The following is a 26091-nucleotide window of genomic DNA, read 5'->3' on the forward strand; positions in this document are numbered from 1 at the left end:
CATTTAAGTTTGGTCTATAATGTAAAGTAGGAAAATCCACATTGTGGATTTGTATTCGGTGCCCATTTGGGTTCCAATTTGCATAGTTGTCGTGGTAACAAACATTTGTTCATCTCAGTACGTCGCCTCCACGTCCATGTTTTCATCGCTCCCAGCGGCGTCTTCCCCGTTGTCGAAGTAGCTGTCGATGTAGTCATTTTCCTATTGGGGGGGGGGGGGGGGGGGAGACCAGAGAACATCATCAGAGGGTCTAGTTCCCTAGCTATGATCATTTTATGTGGCTTAACCCTTTTAACTACCACACTACAGAAGGTTAACCGTCTGTAGTGTGGTAGTTAAAGGGTTAACCAAGATGGTGAAAGATCGACAGTGGGGCGCTGGGTTAAGTGCGTAACACGATTTTGAAGGTAGAACCGGCCCACAGAGGTGTAATATAGACCTTTATTAATAAAGACAGCGTTTGGATCCATGGTGGATCTTTGCCAGGTCAATTTAAACACTCGAGACGTGATCACTTGAGTTGTGTCATCTTACTTCCTCGCCTTCCTCTTCCTCAAGCTCCCCTTCTACATCCTCTTCTTCCTCCTCCTCCTCCTCCCCCTCCTTCTTCTTCTTCTTCTCTTCGTTCTCCTTCTCCTCGTCCGATTTTTCATCGTTTCCGTCGCCTTTCTTCTCCAGTTCCTGTATTTAAGTGAGGGTCAAGTATATCAATCGGTTTCATTAATTTACTATCCAAGAAAGTAATAAGACACGTTGAACTTGATAGGCATTTTTAGTCCCCATGGAATAAAGACTAGCGGTTATTATATGGGTTCCTAAATGCAGTGGTGGAAGAAGTACACAGTTCCTTTTACTTAAGTACAAGTAGAAATACCCAGATAAAATAGTACTCTGGTAAAATTAAAAGTCCTTCATTCAAAGTACGATTTAAGTAATAGTAGAAGTATGATATTTAGTGTACTTGTGTATCAAAAGTATGTATTTGACATGATGTGCATGTATTCCAGTCCTTAAGAGCGTTCAATTAATTTCAGATCAATCAATTCTTGAACTGTTGACCTCAAAGTAATGTTAAAGTGGTATGTGGTCAGTTATGCTGCTCTGATTACGTCCTCTTGAAGTTGGCTGGCTTCAGATTTTAAAGTACATAATCTTCACAAATCTTTGCCTTGTTGTCTATGCAAAATATTTTTCTTCAAAGCAACTAGTAACTTATGGGCTCAGATGAATGTAGTGGAGTAAAAAGTACAATATTTCCTTTGAAATGTAGTGCAGTAAAAGTAGTAAAAATGTTCCCTAAAATAAAAACACAAGTAAAGTGCAAGTACCTCAAAATTGTGCTCGAGTAAGAAATACTTTCCACTAGGGTTGGGTACTGTTCACATTTGAACAGATACCGGTACCTGTGAATCGATACCGGTACCCAACAGTTCCGGTACTTTAGTCTCTAAAAATGTAATCTACCTACCTCAGTTGTAAAAAAATTAGGCCAAACTTCAAATAATTTATTATCATTATTTATTTAGAACAATTTGTTAATATAATATATAATATTGCAGCGAGTGTTGTCTGCATCTAGCTTTGTAAAGTGTAACCACACCGTGTTCAGCTTGCCATCGCCCCGACTGCTTTGTTGTTGAATCAAGTCAAATCCTAGGTAAGCGTGTGTTGTGCGAGTGTACGTGCGGAATTTCGCGGTAAACAAAATGTTGACGTCATTGGACTTAACAAAAAAAAACATTATTACCAAAATGTGTCACCGGTGGATCTCACGTGAATCGGTACTCGGTAGTACCGACGTGATTCGGTCGATACCCTTAAAAGTACAGGATTCTGTACCCATCCCTACTTTCCACCATTGCCTAAATGAATATAGGAAACAAGTGATCTTGTAAACACCACCACGGTGAATGCACTGTGAAGAGAGAGAAAAAAGTGAAGAGATTCCTACGTTTAGTTTAGTCAGCACAGCCTCTTTCTCTGCGCTCGACACGCTCGCAGGTTTTTTCTTTGTGCCTGTTGAATAAGCAAATTCACAGCATTCCAGTACATTGTGGTCATCGCAGATATCTTGGGTAGGTAAACAGGTGATTGTAATAATCAAATAACAAGGGGATAATAATTAAATGACAACCGTGTCAATGAGCCGTGTTTATGGCATTGCATCACATTTCACTGCCGCACTACCAAACGGTTAACCCTTTCACTGCGACAATACACATACGGTTAACCCTTTCACTGCCACGCGACAGGATAGTAAAGGGTTAACCTTCTGTCGTGTGGCAGTGAAAGGGTTAATAATGACGGAATCAACAGCTTATCTACATAAATCACACCTTATAATATACCTGGTTTAGCGCGGGGCTTCGTCTTTTGGGGCTTCAACTCCTTCGGAAAGAGGTTCCAGTCTAAAATGTCAGAAATGTGCTATTATCATTTTCCACATAAGAGCAAAATGGCCGCTGTACTGTGAATATGGTCAATTGCAGCATGTTGCACACCAGTACCTGGAGTCCACTCGTCATGCGCCGCCTCCTCGTACCTCAGCTTGTACCGCTCCACTCCTGTTTGGTATGTAAACAGAAGCCGTTATAGTTCGATGCGTTCTTCTCACACAAGCTCACACTTGACTCTCCCATCACATTAACCGCATCAGACCCACAGCTTGTAGACACCAGCCACACTGGCTGCTGCAACTCATCCCATTCTGGGGCCTAGTGGTAAACCTTGATCTTCCCTAAAACCCTATGATAAACAACGTTTTGATTTCCTCTACTGTACCAGATGGCAGACACTGCTGAGTTTTTGCATATACTACTCTAAATACCCCCCCCCAAGAACAATGAATAACATTGACATCATAATACCTCTTAAAAAATGGCGCCCGAAACATGGTACTATTAACCACATTACAGGCATGTTCTGTTATGTTGGCCCAGTAAAACATACTCCTAAAACATGCTTTTGCTCAAACCACCACATGATCAAATATTGTTCTATATTTGGAGGGGGGGTTCATATGGTGACGTCTGTGCAGCAGAAGAAAATCTTGGTTTGGTTTCGCAAAGCTGTCAATTGATTATTTTTTTCTAGCTTTTGAGGCTCCTCCATTGTAAGCTACATCATGATGATGATGATGAGGAGGAGTATAGAGCCCTGGTGGAAAACTTTGTGGGGTGGAGCGACAGCAACCACCTCCAACTCAACACCAGTAAAACCAAGGAGCTGGTGCTGGACTTCCGGAGGGGCAAGAAGAGCCCTGACTCCCATCACCATCCGAGGGGATGAGGTGGAGGTGGTGGGAGTCATAAGTTCCTTGGGGTATACCTGAACAATAAACTGGACTGGTCGGACAACAGAGCAGGCTGTTCTTCTTGAGGAGACTCCGGTCCTTCAATGTGTGCAATAGACTGCTGCAGTCATTCTACCAGTCTGTAGTGGCCAGCGTCCTCTTCTATGCTGGGGCAGTGGGGGGGCTACATCAACTCGAGGGACACCAACAAACTGAACAAGCTGGTGAGGAAGACTAGCTCCGTGGTGGGAGTCGAGCTGGTCAGACTAGAGGTGGTGGCAGAGAGGAGGATGAGAAGGAAGCTGGCTGCTATCCTAGAAAATTCCTACCACCCCCTCTACGATGAGCTAGTCAAGATGAGAAGCACGTTCAGTCACAGACTCATACCCCCCCGACACTCAACTAACCGCCTCGCCCAGTCCTTCATATCAGCGGCCATCAGGCTCCACAACAGTGGGCAGGGGCCGCTGCCAGACATTCAACTACTAGGAACTTCCATCACTGAGTGTCTGACTCCCACCTAAGAGGACAATATATAATGTATTATGTATATCATCACATACATACCTTATGCACTGCACCGTATGTGTATACTTCATCAGAGCATACTTTTAGCATTTATAGATGATATATTGGATATTATATATTGTAACTATATTTATTGTAGGGCAAATATAATGGGGCATACATACCCTCTTTTTGCACCTTGTTGCCCATATGCGCATGTCCAGAGTTAATTATATTGTTTACACTGCCTTTTTTATATAAAATGTTTACTTCTCCACTGTACCATAATTCTATGACCTGTACCATGTCTTCTACTACCTGCACCCCCCCCCGCCTCCCCTCCCCCATGCCGCTATGATGCCTGAATGTCCCCAAGGGGATCAATAAAGGAATATCTTATCTTATTACATGGCGTTTTAACATTCGCCGAAATGCTTGATTGTGATTGGTCAACAGCGCTCGTCAGAGGTCCGTTATTACTCGATAACTGACCTCTGCCGAGCAATAATGACCGCTGTGCGCAGCTGGACCAATCAAGCCCAGTACACACACTATCAGTGCTGCTCAGCATATGCACAGCTGCACTCAGTCATCAGTGCAATCAGACCACAGACCTGCCGACTGCCGATAATAATAATCACTTTATTTGGGCTGACAGAGCCACAGAACAACTGCGTCTGCATTTAATCTCGTCTTGTCGATGGTGTAAAATGAATTAGGTATATTGTTAGTAAGTTAGCCATGTAATAAGCGGGATAATGTATAGCCTATACTCGGTCATTGTCGCAAAATAATTGACCTTCACTGACGTTTAAAACACCTCGGCTGTGCCTCGGTGTTCTAAACTCTGTCGGTCAATTATTTTGCGACAATGACCTCGTAGCTATACATTATCCCTTACTTAGATACCAATTTCCTCTCTGTGCAAGTGTGCATTCAGTAGAAAGCTATCCGGCTGCAAGCTAGCACAAATGAATGGAAGAAGTGGATACGGACCATGATGCACTAGCCTGGTTTATACATCCGGGAGAGGTGTTTTTACAGCTAACAGCTAGACTAACTGGTCCGTATCTGCTTCCATTCAATTGTGCTAAGCTAGGCTAGCCTGCAGCCGGATAGCTCTCTACTGAACGCACATAATGAATGAAAACTTTATTTAACAGATTGCAGAATGGGTACAATTAGGGCTGGGCGATATAACGACAACGATAAATATCGCGATATATTGTAATAATCGATATCGAATATCGAAATAAAAAAAAATCGAAAAATCGTTTTTTTTTTTTTACCTGCAACAGGGCAGTTTTAAAACCAGAGACAGTGGACAGACTTGTCTTTCTTGCCTGCAACTTAAAGTAATGGCTTTGCTTGTCCAAATGACAATACTGACCAAATTCAGATTTCTTTTTCTCTTGTCCATTTATTTTGTTTGCTTTCTAATTTTAAATACATTTTGAAACCGTCTGTACACAGTAGGCTATGTGTGCTAGCAGAACTAGACTCCAGTCACGAGTCACAGTGCACATGTGCGGTGGTTTGTCCACCAAAAAAGCGCCAAAAGATCGAAAATTAACGAGCAGAGCCAGAACTGTTCAACTCCTCTGGAGCCACAGCCAGCAGAGAAGCTGGTTTACTTTAGCTTTTAAACCAGCTGCAGCCTGAGAACTGGAGTGTGAGGGGATGTAACACTAAAGATGGCGGCAATGACAAAGAATTGCTGCAAAATAAACATACATCTGTTGTTTAAAAAAAAAAAAAATTTTTTTTTTTTTTTTTTTTATACTTATAACAATTCGATAATTATCGATATCGAGAAATAAAATAAAATTATCATATCGTTATCGCGATATGATTTTTTTCCATATCGCCCAGCCCTAGGTACAATACAGTACGGCTCAATACACACAATTGTTAAGGGGATGCAGACCAGAGAAAGACGTTTGTCTTGTTTACATCAGGGTCCCCCATTTTCAATTCATAGTGACATTTATGACATACACAACATACATGACATCATGACATTTATGGCATAGGGACATACATGACATACGGGTATATAGTACTGTTACCCATAGATCCTAACAGAGAATATATGATGGGGAGGAGACTGTACATTAGGAGGGGGTGGGTGGGTGGGAGAGAAATATACATATACAGGGAGGAAATTGGTATCCCGTCTTGTTGTCTGACTCTGGAGAAGACAATAAGCACATTTCCCATAATGTTGGCGTGTTCCTTTAACACTACAGTGCATTTGAGATGAATACCATGCTAGTACACTACCCCCCCCCCCCCCCCCCCTCCCTAGTAATCTGCCTCTCACTGGATATGATCCTAATTAAATGCCTCAGTCTGAGTGTTGCATTATCTCACCCCCTGTTCCTACTTCCTAGCAGCCATATTATCGGATGTCAAGTGTCTAATACACTAGCCCGCCCTCTCCCCTCACCTGCCTTCCCGGACAGAGGCTTGATGTTATGTGGCAGTCGTTTCATCGCTCCCCTCATCTCCTGCTTCAGGGCCAGCATGTAGTCCTCGTCCTCTCCGGCCTTCAGGGCCACTGGCTTGAACTCTGTCTCCTGGGAAAAGGGACGGAAGAAATACTAGTCAGGCATAATTAGCAATCACGCAATATCATCACTTATACATTTTTTTTATAATGTTTTTAAGTACTTTCATATGTTGTTTTCCAAGACGTATACCTTATCATTCTATATATATATATATTTTTTTTTCAAATCAAATCATTTCCCTTTGCCAAAATAGGCTCAGTAGACTACTTACTGGAAACAGTGGGTTGGGTCCCGCCCTGTTAGCTGGCATACAGCCTCTACTGAGACCCAGAGCCTCAATGTTGAAACTGAAGGCAGCTATACCACGACCCTTGCCTCCCATGGCTGTAGTAGGAGGAGGACACTCCTGTACTGCACACAGCACACACAGCATGGGATTAGAGAGACACCCTGTATGTCCACACACAGGCACAACCAGCAAGAGGGTGAACAAGGTCTACTTATCACATCTGTACAATGGTTTCCATTGAGAGTTGTTGTCCACCGGTCGCTGACATGAGCTATTATACCACATGATAATAGGCATTATATTGACTCGGCGTCCATCTTGATCATAGCTCTAGTCTAGGAAACAAAAAGCTATTCTCCGCCGAATTGCCATGTTTTACAGCAGTGACAGTAGCCGACACGCCGGTGGGATTGACGGTGTCAATCCATTCATATCGTCTGTGATAGTGTTGGCAGGACTGTGTTTGCTGAATCAGCAGCACGTTTTGTTTTCTATTTTCCCTGTCAACGTTCAAGCTGCTGCCTGTTCGTCTGTCAATAAATAAACAATATGAGTGAGTATCGTGTGAAGACGGAGATGAATTTACCACCAAATCAAATCTGATCGACAATTGTGTCTGTCACTGGACTGGATGGCTTCGCACAAGAACACAACGCTAAACTGTCAGTAGCCCCCCATGCTGCGTAATGGAGCTTTTTAAACCGGCACGCCTCCAATGACGACACGAGTGGGCGTTTTTATTATTTATTATTTATTATTTTATAGCCAATAGTTTCAGGTTAAATACTTCCGTCAAACACCAGCTCTTCCAATGAACACGCATCCTCCCCGCAAGGGTGTGTCGGCGACCACCATCATTTTATTATTCCCGTCTATAATGAAAACATTGCAGCTGAGCGCTTAATTCTTTTTGCAAAAAAAAAAAAGATAATCTGACAGCACAATATCCGAATTAATTTCGAACAAGTGCATGAATTGGGATGTCTGTCACGGACTGGTATGCGCACAAATCGCTCGGAGACGGCATGTTCTGGATCCAGGAGCGCTTTTACGCGTCCGAAAACCGGGCGAATATCTGGCTGCTGCGCGGCTCCCACCAGGACGTGGTGATCGACACGGGTCTGGGCCTGAGGAGCCTACCTGACTACATCACCGCCCAGGAGCTGCTGGGAGCAGACGGCGACCCGCAGAGGAAGAACCCCCTCCTGGCCATCGCCACCCACGCCCACTTCGACCACTCGGGTGGCCTCCACCAGTTCCAACAGGTGGGCGTCCACAGCGCGGAGGTCGATGCCCTGGTCAACGGCGACAACTTCGAGACGGTCACCTGGCTCAGCGACCGGGAGATAGTCCAGGCTCCCACGCCGGGGTGGAGGGCAAGGCACTACAAAGTCAAGCCGGTGCAGCCCACGCATATACTGCAGGAAGGTAAGCGGGATATATATCAGTCTAAATGAGGTTTAGGACGGTGGGTCAGACCGGTGTGCTGGCTCTGGTCACAGAACGGACCACTTTCTCAAGCTCGATGCGTCACTATTGCATCTGTTGAGAGACGATGATAACGGTGGATAGGGATGCGATTAGACCGAGTCTCATCGTGGACGTGGCTGCCTGCGCCCGCTGTTAGAGACAATCTAGTTTTCACAATTGGACAAGAGAGGGAACATCTATTCCTGCATGAAGATTTATACTGCAGAGGAGACTTGGCACGGGACCAACACACACACACACCACACACACACACACACACACACACACACACACACACACACACACACGCACACACACACACGCTGACTCACTGGGTGCATGAACCCTGGACACAGTAGCCTAACTGGTCTGTAATCACATCACATGTGTGTCTAAAAGTCTAAACATTGCCTCAAATAAACATATTTGTACATGTTTGACAACAAAAAGGTGAACAATATAGCCCCGGTAAAGACTACCATTCATCAGCCTACACAATATGATGCTATTGCATAAAGGCTTGGTAGTCAATGCGGTTCTCAGATGGGCCTCCGTTGCAAACGAGCAGGATTGATGGTTTCTGTATTATTGATCATTATGTGAGGAAATGAAAACCACCTTCTGACTTGCACTCAGTCAGCGGTATAGTACGCAGTTATTCTATTTTAAACCAGCCTGCCGACTACTCTGATGGATTCTGTTTCATCCAACGGAGCAGAGAACAGTAGAGAAAATCCAGAGAAAGGAACAGACTGGTTCAGACCAAATCACAGGAGAGCATCCTATATGGACCCATAGAATCCATTATATAAGGCTGTCCCCCACTAAATAAATTTTTAGTGGAATAAAGGTCATAGACTAATTGATTAATTGACAATTTGTGTAAAATGGTGTTCCCCACATGTAGTCGTGCAGAAGGACCACCTCTTTAAATATTGTGCCTGGCAGAGAGGTGCTTCTCATTTTTCAGGAAATCTCAACAGATTTGTCGATTTGAACATTTTAATTCACTTTTAGTCTTCTATGACTGTTCATCGACAAAGAGTTTCTCTTGTTAGGAACAGCCCCTAGTTACAGTGTGCATTATAGTTGCTCTCGTTAGGAACAGCCCCTAGTTACAGTGTGCATTATAGTTTCTCTCGTTAGGAACAGCCCCTAGTTACAGTGTGCATTATAGTTGCTCTCGTTAGGAACAGCCCCTAGTTACAGTGTGCATTATAGTTGCTCTCGTTAGGAACAGCCCCTAGTTACAGTGTGCATTATAGTTGCTCTCGTTAGGAACAGCCCCTAGTTACAGGGTGCATTATAGTTTCTCTCGTTAGGAACAGCCCCTAGTTACAGTGTGCATTATAGTTTCTCTCGTTAGGAACAGCCCCTAGTTACAGTGTGCATTATAGTTGCTCTCGTTAGGAACAGCCCCTAGTTACAGGGTGCATTATAGTTTCTCTCGTTAGGAACAGCCCCTAGTTACAGTGTGCATTATAGTTGCTCTCGTTAGGAACAGCCCCTAGTTACAGTGTGCATTATAGTTGCTCTCGTTAGGAACAGCCCCTAGTTACAGTGTGCATTATAGTTTCTCTCGTTAGGAACAGCCCCTAGTTACAGTGTGCATTATAGTTGCTCTCGTTAGGAACAGCCCCTAGTTACAGTGTGCATTATAGTTTCTCTCGTTAGGAACAGCCCCTAGTTACAGTGTGCATTATAGTTGCTCTCGTTAGGAACAGCCCCTAGTTACAGTGTGCATTATAGTTGCTCTCGTTAGGAACAGCCCCTAGTTACAGTGTGCATTATAGTTGCTCTCGTTAGGAACAGCCCCTAGTTACAGTGTGCATTATAGTTTCTCTCGTTAGGAACAGCCCCTAGTTACAGTGTGCATTATAGTTTCTCTCGTTAGGAACAGCCCCTAGTTACAGTGTGCATTATAGTTGCTCTCGTTAGGAACAGCCCCTAGTTACAGTGTGCATTATAGTTTCTCTCGTTAGGAACAGCCCCTAGTTACAGTGTGCATTATAGTTTCTCTCGTTAGGAACAGCCCCTAGTTACAGTGTGCATTATAGTTGCTCTCGTTAGGAACAGCCCCTAGTTACAGTGTGCATTATAGTTGCTCTCGTTAGGAACAGCCCCTAGTTACAGTGTGCATTATAGTTTCTCTCGTTAGGAACAGCCCCTAGTTACAGTGTGCATTATTAGCGCTGCACACTGGTCAAAGTTGGGGGTAAACTCTCTCAGCTGGCCTCCCTGGTATTATTCCAGCAGCAGACTCTTAACCATTTCACTGCCACACGACAGAAGGTTAACCCTTTACTATCACACAACCGACGGTGGCAGTGAAAGGGTTAACCTTCCGTGTGTTGTTGCAGTGAAAGGGTTAACCGTTTTGGCAGTGAAAAGGTTAATATTGTACAATGGTGGTCAATACACGCCGTGTGCTCTGCTGCGTCAGTCTCTACTGCAGTGCAGCTGGTATATCTTATTGCTGAACGTGGCCGTTTCAAACTCCCGTCCCACTGTTTGACCCGTCCGGCCCGACCCAAATCGATCCCTAGACCCTGGAAACTATTGTTATAACCCGTTATAATTGGAGGCGACACAAGGGCAAGTAAAACATAGGCTATAGGCTCAATTCCAACCAGCCAAATCAGGATGTACGTCCATCATCACGTCTAGGACAATGACTTGGGGACTGGGCTCTCTCTCTTGAGGCCTTGGAAACCGCTGAAGGGCGGGCGGGCGGCATACAAGTGTTTTTGAGATTTTGAGTAAGGCCTAACAAAAATAATGGTTGGTTTCAGGTTGCCGACCGACCCTGCCGATTTAGGTGCGACCCAATATATTTTATGAGTTTAAAAAAAAAATTATATATTAAAAAAAAAAAAAATCATTTTTTTTTTTTTTTTAAGAATAAAGTTTCATAGAAATCTTAGTCAAACATTTAGTATTATGGATATTAAACATGCTGGCAGAGTACATGCATCCATGTTGTTGTGAACATTTTAACCCTTTCACTGCCACACGACAGCCGGTTAACCCTTTCACTGTGACAATACAGAAGGTTAGCCCTTTACTATCACACAACCGACGGCGATGCTCCATCATTAGCATCATTAGCTCCGCATCCGCGGAGCTAATGATGCTAATGATGGAGCATCGCCGTCGGTTGTGTGATAGTAAAGGGCTAACCTTCTGTCGTGTGGCAGTGAAAGGGTTAATTAAATAAAGAAATTCCCTATCCATAGTCGCCGTGGGAAAGAATAAAAAAAAAAAATAAATAAAAAAATTCCCTACCTACCCATGGCCAAACTGACAACCAACCTGAAACCAACTATTATTTTTGTTAGGCCTAACATCTGGTGTTGTCTCGTTCTCTCTCTCTCTCTCCCTCTCCTCCTCAAGGTGATGTGATCAACCTGGGCGACAGACAGTTGACGGTGCTGCACATGCCCGGTCACTCCCGGGGCAGCATCTGCCTCCACGACCGCGACAACAAGCTGCTGTTCAGCGGAGACGTGGTGTACGACGGCGCCATGATCGACTGGCTGCCGTACAGCCGCGTGGCCGACTACATCAGCAGCTGCGAGCGTCTGGTCGGGCTGGTGGACAGTGAACAGGTAATGGCAGGAAACAGACCAGGAATGATGTGCTATAGTTGGAAGTTTTGTTTAATTTCTGGATTTAATTGATCTTGATTGGTGCAATGAAACCAATCATAATGTCTGGGGTGGGGAGTTAACCATCTGCCACCAAAATGCTGCTAAATCTTGTATGTGGCTGGTGGGTTTGTCTACTCGTCTAACGACTAGACTTCAAATTCTATTTGGCCGGTAGAATAATAAAAGTGTCTGGTGAGTTTATGAATCCACCAGTCACTTTAGCCCCTGGGTGGAAAAGTTACGCCCCCTCTACAGACCCAGGTTCTGGACGTTTAGTCTCACCCTGGGACATTGCTCTGTGACCTCTTTGACATGCGGGGACCCACCATGGTGCCCAGCTCGTAGTTAAAGAAAACAGGGTGTGTCAGCATTCATGTGGAAGTATTTTAATGATTGTCAATTACAAATTAATATTTTTGAATGAAATGTACTTACTCATGGACCATGGTATATATTTAGATTCTAGTGTTATTAACCATATTTATTGTAATGTATAATATAACTGATAGGGCATACAGACCCTAATCTGCACCTTTGATCACACTGCCTACTTGCTCATAATGCGTATATTCAGAGTTAATATAATTTACACTGCCTATTTTTACTTTTCTACTGTACTATAATTGTATTGCCTGTATTTATGTCTTCTGCTATTACCATGCCCATACCTCCCCCCCCCCCCATGCTGTTATGACTGCTGAATTGACCCAAGGGGATCAATAAAGGAATATCTTATGTTATGAACAGGTGGACCAGGTGCTTCCAGGACACTACAACACCTTCGGAGGGAAACGTCTCAACAGCATCGCGTCAGGGTACATCAGCAGAGCTGGGACCTGTCCCGCCAGGTTCTCCACATTCGCCTGGAGGACCTTGGCCGGGCTGGCGCTGCGGGCATCCAACCCACGGAGTGCCTGCTCATGAAGATGAAGATGATGATGAGGAGGAGGCGGAGTAGTTTGCTAAATCTGGGGGACAGGATGGAAGGTGTTGAGGCGAGAGAGCCCCTCACCCAATCTGTAATTTAATGTAATGCTGTTCATTTTACTCATGTGATCCAGTAGAAATTATATCATTGCCAAAATTATCTTTAACCGTGTAAGGCCCAAATGAAATTGACATGATCAACTTCAGAGGCCAGAATGTGGGACCTATAAACACATTTACTATCCAATAGCATTGTGAGGGACCCATTGACTATGTAAATGTGCTAAAAAAAATACATTTAAAGACTTTTTTAAATAGCTAAAAGCTAAAAGTGATGTTGTAATTTTGCAACCGGGGGTCTTACAGGGTTTTAATTGTCCCTGTAGAGCCCTGCAGTGCCAACGCCCTCTTTGGTTCTGGGAGCATCTTCTCCATAATGAACATCATATCCAGTGATTCTACTGTGCAACGTGGAAACCCTGTGGTTTTCACCAGAGGCTACGGCCATCGAGAACATCCCTCCAAGAACCAGGGGGGGGGGGGGCAGGCACTGCACTGCAGAGCTCTACTGGGTTCCATGAATCAGTGATCAGCTGATCATACAGAGTATATATACAGTACAAGATATGTCTTATTATGTTGAAAAGACACATGGATAATGAAGATGTATTTGATTTGTTGCACATGGTTAAATATATGTTTTTATTTATACTCTGCAGTGTTAAAGGAACACATGGCACAACAGTGGTACAACTCAGCACTTACAGATAGCAGGGAGCTGAGAGACCCGTCTTCCAGTACTCAGTATGACCATAGTATCTCTCCACGCACGCTACGATGCTCAGTGATGACTCGTGTCCACACTACCTCGGTTGTTTGTAAGAGTGCTTTGTACTTATCTACTTGTATATAAAACCGGAGCGTTCACAATAAAGCTTCCGTTGTATCTGCTGGTCCAGATGTTTGTCTCACGTAGACCTCGTCCAGATGTTTGTCTCACGTAGACCGCCGTTGACACTCGTCCACGGTTCACTTTCAGCTCGTCAGGTCTCTCGGCGCAGACGTGTTTACCTTAGTCTTCGTCGTGAGACAAAGGGGAGACGGTAGTTCCCATAAATAACTCCTTTTACTTCACCCAGTGCACCCAAATGACAATTAGAATTGGGTCAGTGGTTAATTTAGTTTGACTCGGAATTGCTTTCTGTTTTGAAGGTATGCTCTGCGTATATGCTTTTGTTGATGAAATATTAATAGTATTTTAAAAACACGAGGTAAAAGGGATTTTTAACATTTGGCATTTCTACGGTCTGATAGCTTTCGTCATCGCAATATTTCAACATTTCAACATAAGGAAAAGTATATTGTCATATTAGCAGATTGCATCTTTTGAAAACAATATTTGCCGTCAGTGAGATGGATGGAAACGTGATTGAAACACATGTAGACAATTGTAAATTGATAAAGCATTTATTATTATGAATGTTACATTATTTCAACATGAAACCGTTGCCCCTCTGGGATGGTGACGAGCATGCAGAATAGAACCTTTACCGTTGCCCCTCTAGGATGGTGAACATGCAGAGCAGAACCATTACCCTCTAGGATGGTGAGCAGCCCTCTAAGACCCGAGACCCACAAGACACTCTTCCAAGGTTATAACACTCAATGTTAACGATCACAACAGTTAAAAAGATCTGCACATCTGTTTAAAATTATATAATCGTATCAATAATATAGCTGCATTTATAACAAAATCAATAAGTAAAATAGATTGTAACAAAATACAAGAAGAATTCTGTTTAACTTACAAAAACAAAACAAAAATGCTTTACAGTAACAAATGCTGATTATTTTCAAACATTTGACAGTTTAGATTATTCTTCGTACAAATGGTTTCCCTGGTTCTGAGCTCCGGGAGATAAAACGGTTAATGTAGTAAAGTCCATAACAATGGAGCTACACAGAGGGATCGGCTTTACTGCACTGACCAGAGACACGTGAGCACTGTTTTAGTGTTTACACGTGAGCACTGTTTTAGTGTTTACACGTGAGCACTGTTTTAGTGTTTACACGTGAGCACTGTTTTAGTGTTTACATGTGAGCACTGTTTTAGTGTTTACATGTGAGCACTGTTTACACACGAGCACTGTTTAGTGTTTACACGTGAGCACTGTTTTAGTGTTTACATGTGAGCACTGTTTACACACGAGCACTGTTTAGTGTTTACACTTGAGCACTGTTTAGTGTTTACACGTGAGCACTGTTTAGTGTTTACACATGAGCACTGTTTACACATGAGCACTGTTTAGTGTTTACACATGAGCACTGTTTACACATGAGCACTGTTTACACATGAGCACTGTTTAGTGTTTACACATGAGCACTGTTTACACATGAGCACTGTTTAGTGTTTACACATGAGCACTGTTTACACATGAGCACTGTTTACACACGAGCACTGTACACGTGAGCACCGTTTAGTGTTTACACGTGAGCACTGTTTACACACGAGCACTGTTTAGTGTTTACACGTGAGCACTGTTTACACGTGAGCACTGTTTAGTGTTTACACATGAGCACTGTTTAGTGTTTACACATGAGCACTGTTTACACATGAGCACTGTTTAGTGTTTACACATGAGCACTGTTTACACACGAGCACTGTTTACACATGAGCACTGTTTAGTGTTTACACATGAGCACTGTTTACACGTGAGCACTGTTTACACACAAGCACTGTTTACACGTGAGCACTGTAGTGTTTACACGTGAGCACTGTTTAGTGTTTACACATCACTAGCACTGTTTACACATGAGCACTGTTTACACGTGAGCACTGTTTACACGTGAGCACTGTTTACATGTGAGCACTGTTTACACATCACTAGCACTGTTTACACATGAGCACTGTTTACATGTGAGCACTGTTTACACGTGAGCACTGTTTACACGTGAGCACTGTTTACATGTGAGCACTGTTTACACGTGAGCACTGTTTACACATGGGCACTGTTTACACGTGAGCACCGTTTACACATGAGCACTGTTTACACATGGGCACTGTTTACACATGAGCACTGTTTACACATTAGCACCGTTTACACATGGGCACTGTTTACACATGGGCACTGTTTACACGTGAGCACTGTTTACATGTGAGCACTGTTTACACGTGAGCACTGTTTACACATGAGCACTGTTTACATGAGCACTTTACACGTGAGCACTGTTTACACATGAGCACTGTTTACATGAGCACTTTACACGTGAGCACTGTTTACACATTAGCACTGTTTACATGAGCACTTTACACGTGAGCACTGTTTACACATGAGCACTGTTTACACGTGAGCACTGTTTACACGTCGGCATTGTTTACATGTGAGAACTGTTTACACCTCAGGTTTTTCCTTTATACCGCAATAAAGATCATTGCTGTCTCAGACAAATTCACATCAAGATTATATGCATCAGTTCCTGTCTAGATGATAATGAAAAGTGTCACAGTAAGAGAAAAACTCATGGTTGCAGTGTAAAGCCATGCGCCTGTCTTTATTACCATGATGACATAATAACTGATTGGCATTTAAGTAAAGGACCACTCTTTCACGGGAAGTAAAATTCAACCACCATATCACAATTTGCTATAGATGTTTCCTGTATTGCATAACACTTAATTGACAGATGTTTGACATTTTCTTGCAGCTGAGACTGGTTTGTGAAAGCATTTTATTGTGTGATACCACAATACTGCAGTAAGGCTGTGTAGCAGGATTTGTTAGTATGGCTTAGTTGTTCTTGTTTTAAGTAATAATCAACCTTTGGTTAATTTTTGAGACATTCCATCTCCTCTCTTCTAATTATTGTCATCATAACCTCTTCCTGAACAGCGTGCAGTTTGCCTGGATGCAAATACAATTCTAACCCTGAAGAAATCACAGTTCCAAGCAGTACAGTAAATGTCAACACTCGTTTTCACCAAATTCACTTGCGGAAAATATTTTCAAATCATGCCAAAAAGAAAACAAGCAAACCCAAACCCTTTAAGCCAAATCATGCAAAAAAAAGCAAAACTGTGCATCGTTGTTTTTTTTAAGATACCTTTTAAAATCTCAGATGTGTAGATGCTGCATGACAAGTACACTGACGTGGACATCACAGCAAGTACAGGCAACCAGCCAGCACTCAACCAGGCCCAAAACTGGAAAACACTGATTGATCCTAATCATTTTAGCCACATGCTGCTTACTGCTTTGACCAGAGCACACACACACTGCAAGATGTTACTTATACAAATGAACAAACATTACAGTCAATATACCGCTAGTGTACCAATACACACGACCTTGAACTCACTTTAAAGTGTTGAGTGGCTAAAGGACGGCTAATGCAGAAGATGAAAGAAACCCTTTCCAGTTTGTACGTTTCAGAAGTACACAGTCCAAAGACAGACAACATTGTGTGTGTGTGTGTAACAGACAAAGCCTGTTCTCAGTATCCGTCTCCCATAATTAGCATCACCATCTTTTCCAAAAGATGTAGTTTTGGACCATGTCCAGTTTGTGACAGCCCCAGTAAAAGCGCAGAGCAGCCTGCAGAGATCGTCACCTGTCCTTTTGTATTTGTTTAAGTCGTTCCAGTTTACCCCAGGCAGGTCTTCCATGATCTATCCTCCATCGTAGAGAGAGGGGGTAGATGCGGGCCTGTCTTCCCAAGGACTGGCGGTAACGTGGTTAGTTAGCATGCCGCCCGAGGCGGTTTCATACTTAACATCTTTTGATTATAGAACATGTGTTATTCCATGTTAAGCCAGTTAAACAGTGGCTTGACGACAGTCGTCGGGTACATCTATGTGGACGTCTGAAGACACTAGTTCACACCTGGCTCTGGAGCCAGTTGCGGGGGTCCAGTCTGGCCCTGAGGTTCCTGAGGCTGCGTCGGGCCGGGGAGGGCCGCGAGAAGGGGGCCCCTCCCTCGGAGGACTCGGGGCTGTGGCTCCCCTCGCTGTTGCTGGAGCTGTTGCTGGACGTGGAGCTGGAGCAGGAGAGGGTGGTCTGGGTGCCGCAGGGCGAGCGAGGGGGGCGGGACGAGACCGGCAGCGGGGCGAGCAGGGAGGAAGAGGACGGCGGAGCCTGGCAGGAGCACTGGAAGGTCCCGCCGCCTCCTCCTCCTCCGTAGCCCCTCCCCCTGAGGGTGCTGAGCTTAGCATCCAGGGACATAGTGCGCGGCCTCAGGCGCGACGGAGAGGACGGCGAGAAGGAAGGCTCCGCCCAGCCGCGGTGGCGGGAACAGGGGCTGGTGCTGCAGGGGCTGTCGCTGTCCGACGTCAGGCTGGCGTCCGAGGACAGCAGGCCCAGGCGGGGGCAGCGGTGGGGGCTCATGGGGCTCCGGGGGAGGCGGTGGGGGGCTGTGCGGGGGCTGTGGCCAGATAGACGAGAGGGACAGGGGCGGGGACAGCCCTGCGGGGTCTCCTCCTCGAACAGAGACATCCAGGTCGGAGAGGTCCCCAGCTGGCTGCGTAGCTCCAGCTCCTGCATCCTCCGAGCCAGGATGTCCGACACAGTGCTGCTCAGGTCATCTGGTGCCTCAATAACTGCAGGGAGGAGAATATCTCGTTATACAACTGGCATACAGCCCGGGTGTTCTGTAGCCATGCATTCCCCAAGGGGATCAATAAAGGAATATCTTATCTTATCCCCTAACGGTTTTCTGTTACGTCTGCTTTCAAGACTTTATTTTCCATTATGCCTACTGAGATTAAAGATTGTATTGCCACTTCAACCGGAGGTTGTTAGGAATTTGTCTTAGTGAGCTCAAGATGAGGACATTATAAACAAGGACATTTGGGCACATGTATACAAATACCATGTACCCCATGTCAGTGTACATTAGTACAAAAAATTTAAACAATTGAATAACTAACTCAACAAGTCAATCAGTAACGATTCAATGGTCAAGTCTAATTAGACAATGTCTATAAAAAGGTTAATTATACAGTCAATGGTCAAGTCTAATTAGACAGTTGCAATATGTCACACGGAACCAGGGAAGTAAAGCTAATGCAAGTGATGAAGCGTCAAAATGACTTAAAGGATCACGTCACTGATTTTCTACCTTCATCCTATCGTTCTGTTGTGAGGAGGACATGTGAGGAGGATAACCATGTAACTCACCAACGTGTTCTGTGTCTCCAGAGCTCAGCCACGTCACCGAGAGGAGAGCAGACCTCTAGCGAACTGCAGACACTATTTCCTCAACTATTTTCAACTGCAGTACGACTTTCCCCACGTTACTGACGCCACCCGGAGGAATTTCTCGGGGTGCCGATGTGGCTGAGCTCTGGAGAAGACGTCTGTGCGTTACATCACATGTCCTCCTCACGACACAACGATAGGATGGAGGTTGAAAAATCTGCGAAGTGCTCCTTTTAAAGGAGACTAATTACATTGCACGGCTGTGAATATTAGAATGCCTCTGCATGTGTGTTAAGTGTTGAGCACTGTCGCTGCGTGCCCCTGTGAAACCAAGTACCTCTGGTGTCGAGTCGTACGTTTGAAAAGTAGCTGCGTGTGGGGCGTCTGCAATCACTTTCAGACTTAGTTCACTGTATTCGCATTGAACAGATCTCAGAGATTGTAACCACTCATTTCCGCCGAAAACGGAAGCAGAGGAATTTAATTAAAAAGCTTTGGAATATATTTGAAAAACGTACAACGTGCAGATTACTGGGAAGGTCAGCAACTAAATCACTGCATTTCCTCGAGCGCTTTTCAAGCACTGGGACACAAAGCACTTACATTTAGTCATTTACACTTCACGGTGGAACCACGGCGACCAGCAGCTCTATAGGTCAGTCGGCCGGTCCACAAAAGTGTCCCCGCCCCTAGCGGCCACAGGTCTCTCCCTCGGAGGCTGACATTGGGCATGGAGGTCGAGTGTGTGCGTGTGTGTGTGTGCGTGCGTGTGTGTGTGTGTGTGTGCGTGTGTGTGTGTGTGCGTGTGTGTGCGTGCGTGTGTGTGTGCGTGTGTGTGTGTGTGTGTGTGTGTGTGCGTGCGTGTGTGTGCGTGCGTGCGTGCGTGTGTTGATCCCAATTGGCTAAAAGGGGGCATGGCAATGGGAGTAACCCATTGTGAAAAGGTCACAGCTATGGCAAATTCATGCTTGTTTTCAGTTTAAGTTTATTTGTAAAAGGGACAGTGCATATTAATCAACAATAAATGTAAATACGCGGGGGCGGCTACGTGGTGTAGTGGGCAAGGCGCTCGCCACGATATACTGGAAACGCTGGGCTTGTCAGTTCGAGCCCAGCGCTCCACATTTGCTTTCAGTTTAGCTGGTCGTTCGTACTAATACACATTGGCCGTATTAGGGGGTGGGAAACTGATGGGTGGGGATCGGGCGTTGTGGACAGCGACTCCTACAGGTCGGTTGGTGCGCCTGCGCAGTAGAATCAGGAAGTGTCGGGGGCAGCGTGAGCCTCCCACGCGTTACTCCTCGCCACTGAGAGATCGAGCTGCGCAGGTGAAAAGATGCGACTGCTGTTACCTCAAGTACCGGAGGGGAAACAGCGTCCGTGACGGGGGAGGGTTGAATTGGATGATACGAAATTGGGATGGGAGAAAATATAGAAAATGGGAGAAAAAGTGGATACAAAAAATATATATATATGTAAATACGCAAGATTTAGCCAGAAGGCTAGATTGCATCTGTAATCTAGTCTAGTAGTAGGTGCGACCCTAGTAGGAATCGAACCCCCGGTAGTATTAGTGCCATGCTGAGCCCCAAGCGCTCTGCCCACTGAGCCACACAGACGGGACCACAACCCCCCCCCCCCCCCTCCCTGGACGGCTACACCCACCACTCTTCCTGTTACTTCACCTGTCGTTGTAATAGGACGAGAGCAGAGCGCGTATCTCGGCAGACACAGCGTTATCCTGCAGCAGGAGACCCTCACAGGAGGGTGTGGCAAGAGGGGCTTCCGGGGAGGGACGGGGTGGACGGAGGACGGGGTGGACGAGAGAGGGGAGGTGGTTACAGTGGAGAGGGAGGGGAGGTATGGAGGATGGAATGGGGTGCGAGCGTTACGCGTTTTGAAAGTCGTGAGGGGCGATATGTGGTGGATATGTGGTAATTAAAAGCATGGTTGGTGCAGAAAAGGAAGTTAGATGTATACAAAAATGATTCACCGCAATGTAAATGAAAGTGAAAGATTAAAAAAGTGAAAAAGTATGGAAAATGGTGTTTTAATGAGGGGGGAAAAAGAGGTAGGACATGAGGGGGAGGGGGGGGGGGTATAAAGAAAATAACGGGGGGGGGGGGGGCAAGAGTGAAGGGTTCAGGACACAGGAGGAAAAGAAGAGACGGAGAGAAAGAAAGAGAGAGAGTCAGCAGTATATCAGAGATGGCAGCACTATTCCATCTAAAGTACAGAGAGACAAAGAGGGTCGAGATCTCGGAGAGGAGAGATTAATGGCGACAGTATTTCTCATGCACATGGATGAGGTCCACACTGTTACTGAAGAGCTACAGACAGGCATGCAGTGCGGCAGGAAGGGAACGTCACTTCTTTGGGATTTCGTTTTCTTCTAGTTTTTTTTTTAGGGCCGGTACCTGTATTTTGTATATTCAGATTTTCTTTTCCAAACTAGTCTTTATTCAACTAAAACGTTCACGGTTGTTCATCTGTTGTTCAGGTTGCCGTCTTACCCATTTCGTGGTAAAGGGAGCCCTGTTTTGGCGTGATTGGGGCAGGTTTTCTTGGCGATGGCAACTCGATCTTCATCAGGTCGTCGCAGCACTGCTTCCATTGGCCTGAGGGAGGGAAGCAAGCCGTCAAATCATCCAGCCGTGGGGCGAAGGGACACACGCTCTCAGTGCTGAGTGCCACAGGAATTCTATGAATGATGCAAAAAGTTAATGCAAATCGAGTGCATATGAAATGTGATGAGAGCTAAATAAAGCCTTGTGTTGTGTGTGTGTGTGGGTGAGTGAGTGTACACTATAAATAGATCTTCATTTGCCCTGAGGGGAATCTGTCCTGCACATGTAGAAGGTCGGCAATAAAAAATAACAGTACTGCAGTCACAAGACGTAACAATCTAAAACATACAAACGCAACACAATAAACAGTCCATCAACCCAAGACACTGGCTGGTATGGTATGGCTGCAGTTGTATAGTCATGCTCATAGTATGGTATGGTATGGTATAGTATAGCTGTAGTGGTATGGTATAGATGTAGTGGTATGGTATAGTATAGCTGTAGTGGTATGGTATAGTATGGTATAGCTGTAGTGGTATGGTATAGCTGTAGTGGTATGGTATAGCTGTAGTGGTATAGTATGGTATAGCTGTAGTGGTATAGTATGGTATAGCTGTAGTGGTATGGTATAGCTGTAGTGGTATAGTATGGTATAGATGTAGTGGTATGGTACGGTATAGCTGTAGTGGTATGGTATAGCTGTAGTGGTATGGTATGGTATAGCTGTAGTGGTATGGTATAGCTGTAGTGGTATGGTATAGATGTAGTGGTATAGTATAGATGTAGTGGTATGGTATAGATGTAGTGGTATAGTATGGTATAGCTGTAGTGGTATGGTATAGCTGTAGTGGTATGGTATAGATGTAGTGGTATAGTATGGTATAGCTGTAGTGGTATGGTATAGCTGTAGTGGTATGGTATAGATGTAGTGGTATAGTATGGTATAGCTGTAGTGGTATGGTATAGTATGGTATAGCTGTAGTGGTATGGTATAGTATAGCTGTAGTGGTATGGTATAGTATGGTATAGCTGTAGTGGTATGGTATAGTATGGTATAGCTGTAGTGGTATGGTATAGTATGGTATAGCTGTAGTGGTATGGTATAGCTGTAGTGGTATGGTATAGCTGTAGTGGTATAGTATGGTATAGCTGTAGTGGTATAGTATGGTATAGATGTAGTGGTATGGTATAGCTGTAGTGGTATGGTATTCTTTCGCCGTCGACTAAAGACTCACTTCTTCAACCATTATCTGAATTAAAAAAAAAAAAAAAAAAAAAAAAAAAAAAAAAAAACTAACCCTAACTAACCATACTGTCATGCACTTGTCCTAATAAACTAACCTACACTGTAGCACTCAACACTTTGATGAACATTGTTACTCAGCTGATAGAGTTGTGCTCTTCCTGATGGCTTGTCGTACAGAACTTGTAAGTCGCTTTGGATAAAAGCGTCAGCTAAATGACTAAATGTAAATGTAAATGTAAATGTATGGTATAGCTGTAGTGGTATGGTATAGCTGTAGTGGTATGGTATAGCTGTAGTGGTATGGTATAGCTGTAGTGGTATGGTATAGCTGTAGTGGTATGGTATAGCTGTAGTGGTATGGTATAGATGTAGTGGTATGGTATATCTGTAGTGGTATGGTATAGATGTAGTGGTATGGTATAGCTGTAGTGGTATGGTATAGTATAGCTGTAGTGGTATGGTATAGTGGTATGGTATAGCTGTAGTGGTATGGTATAGTGGTATGGTATAGCTGTAGTGGTATGGTATAGCTGTAGTGGTATGGTATAGATGTAGTAGTATAGTATGGTATAGCTGTAGTGGTATGGTATGGTATAGCTGTAGTGGTATAGTATGGTATAGCTGTAGTGGTATGGTATAGCTGTAGTGGTATGGTATAGCTGTAGTGGTATGGTATGGTATAGCTGTAGTGGTATGGTATAGCTGTAGTGGTATGGTATAGCTGTAGTGGTATAGTATAGTATAGCTGTAGTGGTATGGTATCGCTGTAGTGGTATAGTATGGTATAGCTGTAGTGGTATAGTATAGTATAGATGTAGTGGTATGGTATAGCTGTAGTGGTATAGTATGGTATAGCTGTAGTGGTATAGTATGGTATAGCTGTAGTGGTATGGTATAGCTGTAGTGGTATAGTATAGCTGTAGTGGTATGGTATAGCTGTAGTGGTATGGTATAGCTGTAGTGGTATGGTATAGCTGTAGTGGTATGGTATGGTATAGCTGTAGTGGTATGGTATAGCTGTAGTGGTATGGTATAGTATAGCTGTAGTGGTATGGTATAGCTGTAGTGGTATAGTATGGTATAGCTGTAGTGGTATGGTATAGCTGTAGTGGTATGGTATAGCTGTAGTGGTATGGTATGGTATAGCTGTAGTGGTATAGTATGGTATAGCTGTAGTGGTATGGTATAGCTGTAGTGGTATGGTATAGTATAGCTGTAGTGGTATGGTATAGCTGTAGTGGTATGGTATAGCTGTAGTGGTATGGTATAGCTGTAGTGGTATGGTATAGCTGTAGTGGTATGGTATGGTATAGCTGTAGTGGTATGGTATGGTATAGCTGTAGTGGTATGGTATAGTATAGCTGTAGTGGTATGGTATAGTGGTATGGTATAGTATAGCTGTAGTGGTATGGTATAGTATAGCTGTAGTGGTATGGTATAGTGGTATGGTATAGCTGTAGTGGTATGGTATAGTGGTATGGTATAGCTGTAGTGGTATGGTATAGCTGTAGTGGTATGGTATAGATGTAGTGGTATAGTATGGTATAGCTGTAGTGGTATGGTATGGTATAGCTGTAGTGGTATGGTATAGCTGTAGTGGTATAGTATGGTATAGCTGTAGTGGTATGGTATAGATGTAGTGGTATAGTATGGTATAGCTGTAGTGGTATGGTATAGCTGTAGTGGTATGGTATAGCTGTAGTGGTATGGTATAGCTGTAGTGGTATAGTATGGTATAGCTGTAGTGGTATGGTATGGTATAGCTGTAGTGGTATGGTATGGTATAGCTGTAGTGGTATGGTATAGCTGTAGTGGTATAGTATGGTATAGCTGTAGTGGTATGGTATGGTATAGCTGTAGTGGTATGGTATAGCTGTAGTGGTATGGTATAGCTGTAGTGGTATAGTATGGTATAGCTGTAGTGGTATGGTATAGCTGTAGTGGTATGGTATAGCTGTAGTGGTATGGTATAGCTGTAGTGGTATAGTATGGTATAGCTGTAGTGGTATGGTATGGTATAGCTGTAGTGGTATGGTATAGATGTAGTGGTATAGTATGGTATAGCTGTAGTGGTATGGTATAGCTGTAGTGGTATGGTATAGCTGTAGTGGTATGGTATAGCTGTAGTGGTATGGTATAGCTGTAGTGGTATAGTATAGCTGTAGTGGTATAGTATAGCTGTAGTGGTATGGTATAGCTGTAGTGGTATGGTATAGCTGTAGTGGTATGGTATAGCTGTAGTGGTATGGTATGGTATAGCTGTAGTGGTATAGTATGGTATAGCTGTAGTGGTATGGTATAGCTGTAGTGGTATGGTATAGCTGTAGTGGTATGGTATGGTATAGCTGTAGTGGTATGGTATAGCTGTAGTGGTATGGTATAGCTGTAGTGGTATAGTATAGTATAGCTGTAGTGGTATGGTATCGCTGTAGTGGTATAGTATGGTATAGCTGTAGTGGTATAGTATAGTATAGATGTAGTGGTATGGTATAGCTGTAGTGGTATAGTATGGTATAGCTGTAGTGGTATAGTATGGTATAGCTGTAGTGGTATGGTATAGCTGTAGTGGTATAGTATAGCTGTAGTGGTATGGTATAGCTGTAGTGGTATGGTATAGCTGTAGTGGTATGGTATAGCTGTAGTGGTATGGTATGGTATAGCTGTAGTGGTATGGTATAGCTGTAGTGGTATGGTATAGTATAGCTGTAGTGGTATGGTATAGCTGTAGTGGTATAGTATGGTATAGCTGTAGTGGTATGGTATAGCTGTAGTGGTATGGTATAGCTGTAGTGGTATGGTATGGTATAGCTGTAGTGGTATAGTATGGTATAGCTGTAGTGGTATGGTATAGCTGTAGTGGTATGGTATAGTATAGCTGTAGTGGTATGGTATAGCTGTAGTGGTATGGTATAGCTGTAGTGGTATGGTATAGCTGTAGTGGTATGGTATAGCTGTAGTGGTATGGTATGGTATAGCTGTAGTGGTATGGTATGGTATAGCTGTAGTGGTATGGTATAGTATAGCTGTAGTGGTATGGTATAGTGGTATGGTATAGTATAGCTGTAGTGGTATGGTATAGTATAGCTGTAGTGGTATGGTATAGTGGTATGGTATAGCTGTAGTGGTATGGTATAGTGGTATGGTATAGCTGTAGTGGTATGGTATAGCTGTAGTGGTATGGTATAGATGTAGTGGTATAGTATGGTATAGCTGTAGTGGTATGGTATGGTATAGCTGTAGTGGTATGGTATAGCTGTAGTGGTATAGTATGGTATAGCTGTAGTGGTATGGTATAGATGTAGTGGTATAGTATGGTATAGCTGTAGTGGTATGGTATAGCTGTAGTGGTATGGTATAGCTGTAGTGGTATGGTATAGCTGTAGTGGTATAGTATGGTATAGCTGTAGTGGTATGGTATGGTATAGCTGTAGTGGTA

At 44.0% G+C, this 26091-nt stretch overlaps 3 protein-coding genes across 4 annotated transcripts in view; 1 reads left to right on the forward strand and 2 right to left on the reverse strand.

Annotated features, from left to right (window-relative positions):
* Nucleotides 1-39: 39 nt before the first annotated feature.
* On the reverse strand, nt 40-6694 carry polr3g (polymerase (RNA) III (DNA directed) polypeptide G; the record flags this gene model as incomplete). Its single annotated transcript, XM_084322706.1, has 7 exons — nt 40-201; nt 535-681; nt 1952-2016; nt 2349-2408; nt 2508-2564; nt 6249-6378; nt 6584-6694. The coding sequence occupies 7 exons, from the start codon at nt 6692-6694 to the stop codon at nt 115-117; spliced, it is 657 nt and encodes a 218-aa protein (XP_084178832.1). The 3' UTR covers nt 40-114.
* Nucleotides 6695-7486: 792 nt separating this feature from the next.
* mblac2 (metallo-beta-lactamase domain containing 2) lies at nt 7487-13588 on the forward strand. The gene is made up of 3 exons (XM_084323973.1): nt 7487-8029; nt 11465-11679; nt 12469-13588. The coding sequence occupies exons 1-3, from the start codon at nt 7582-7584 to the stop codon at nt 12643-12645; spliced, it is 840 nt and encodes a 279-aa protein (XP_084180099.1). The 5' UTR covers nt 7487-7581; the 3' UTR covers nt 12646-13588.
* Nucleotides 13589-14119: 531 nt separating this feature from the next.
* rtkna (rhotekin a) overlaps nt 14120-26091 on the reverse strand; it is a 166525-nt gene continuing 154553 nt past the window's right edge. For both annotated transcript variants that reach the window (XM_084323528.1, XM_084323529.1), the window contains exons 10-11: nt 21356-21460; nt 14120-18241 (exon numbers count right to left, since the gene is read on the reverse strand). In XM_084323528.1, the coding sequence (XP_084179654.1) occupies nt 17523-18241; nt 21356-21460 (824 nt within the window). In that variant the 3' untranslated portion in view covers nt 14120-17522. The remainder of the gene's footprint in view (nt 18242-21355; nt 21461-26091) is intronic.

This window comes from Notolepis coatsorum, assembly GCF_963971535.1.
Source record: "Notolepis coatsorum genome assembly, chromosome: 10".
NCBI lineage: Eukaryota > Metazoa > Chordata > Actinopteri > Aulopiformes > Paralepididae > Notolepis > Notolepis coatsorum.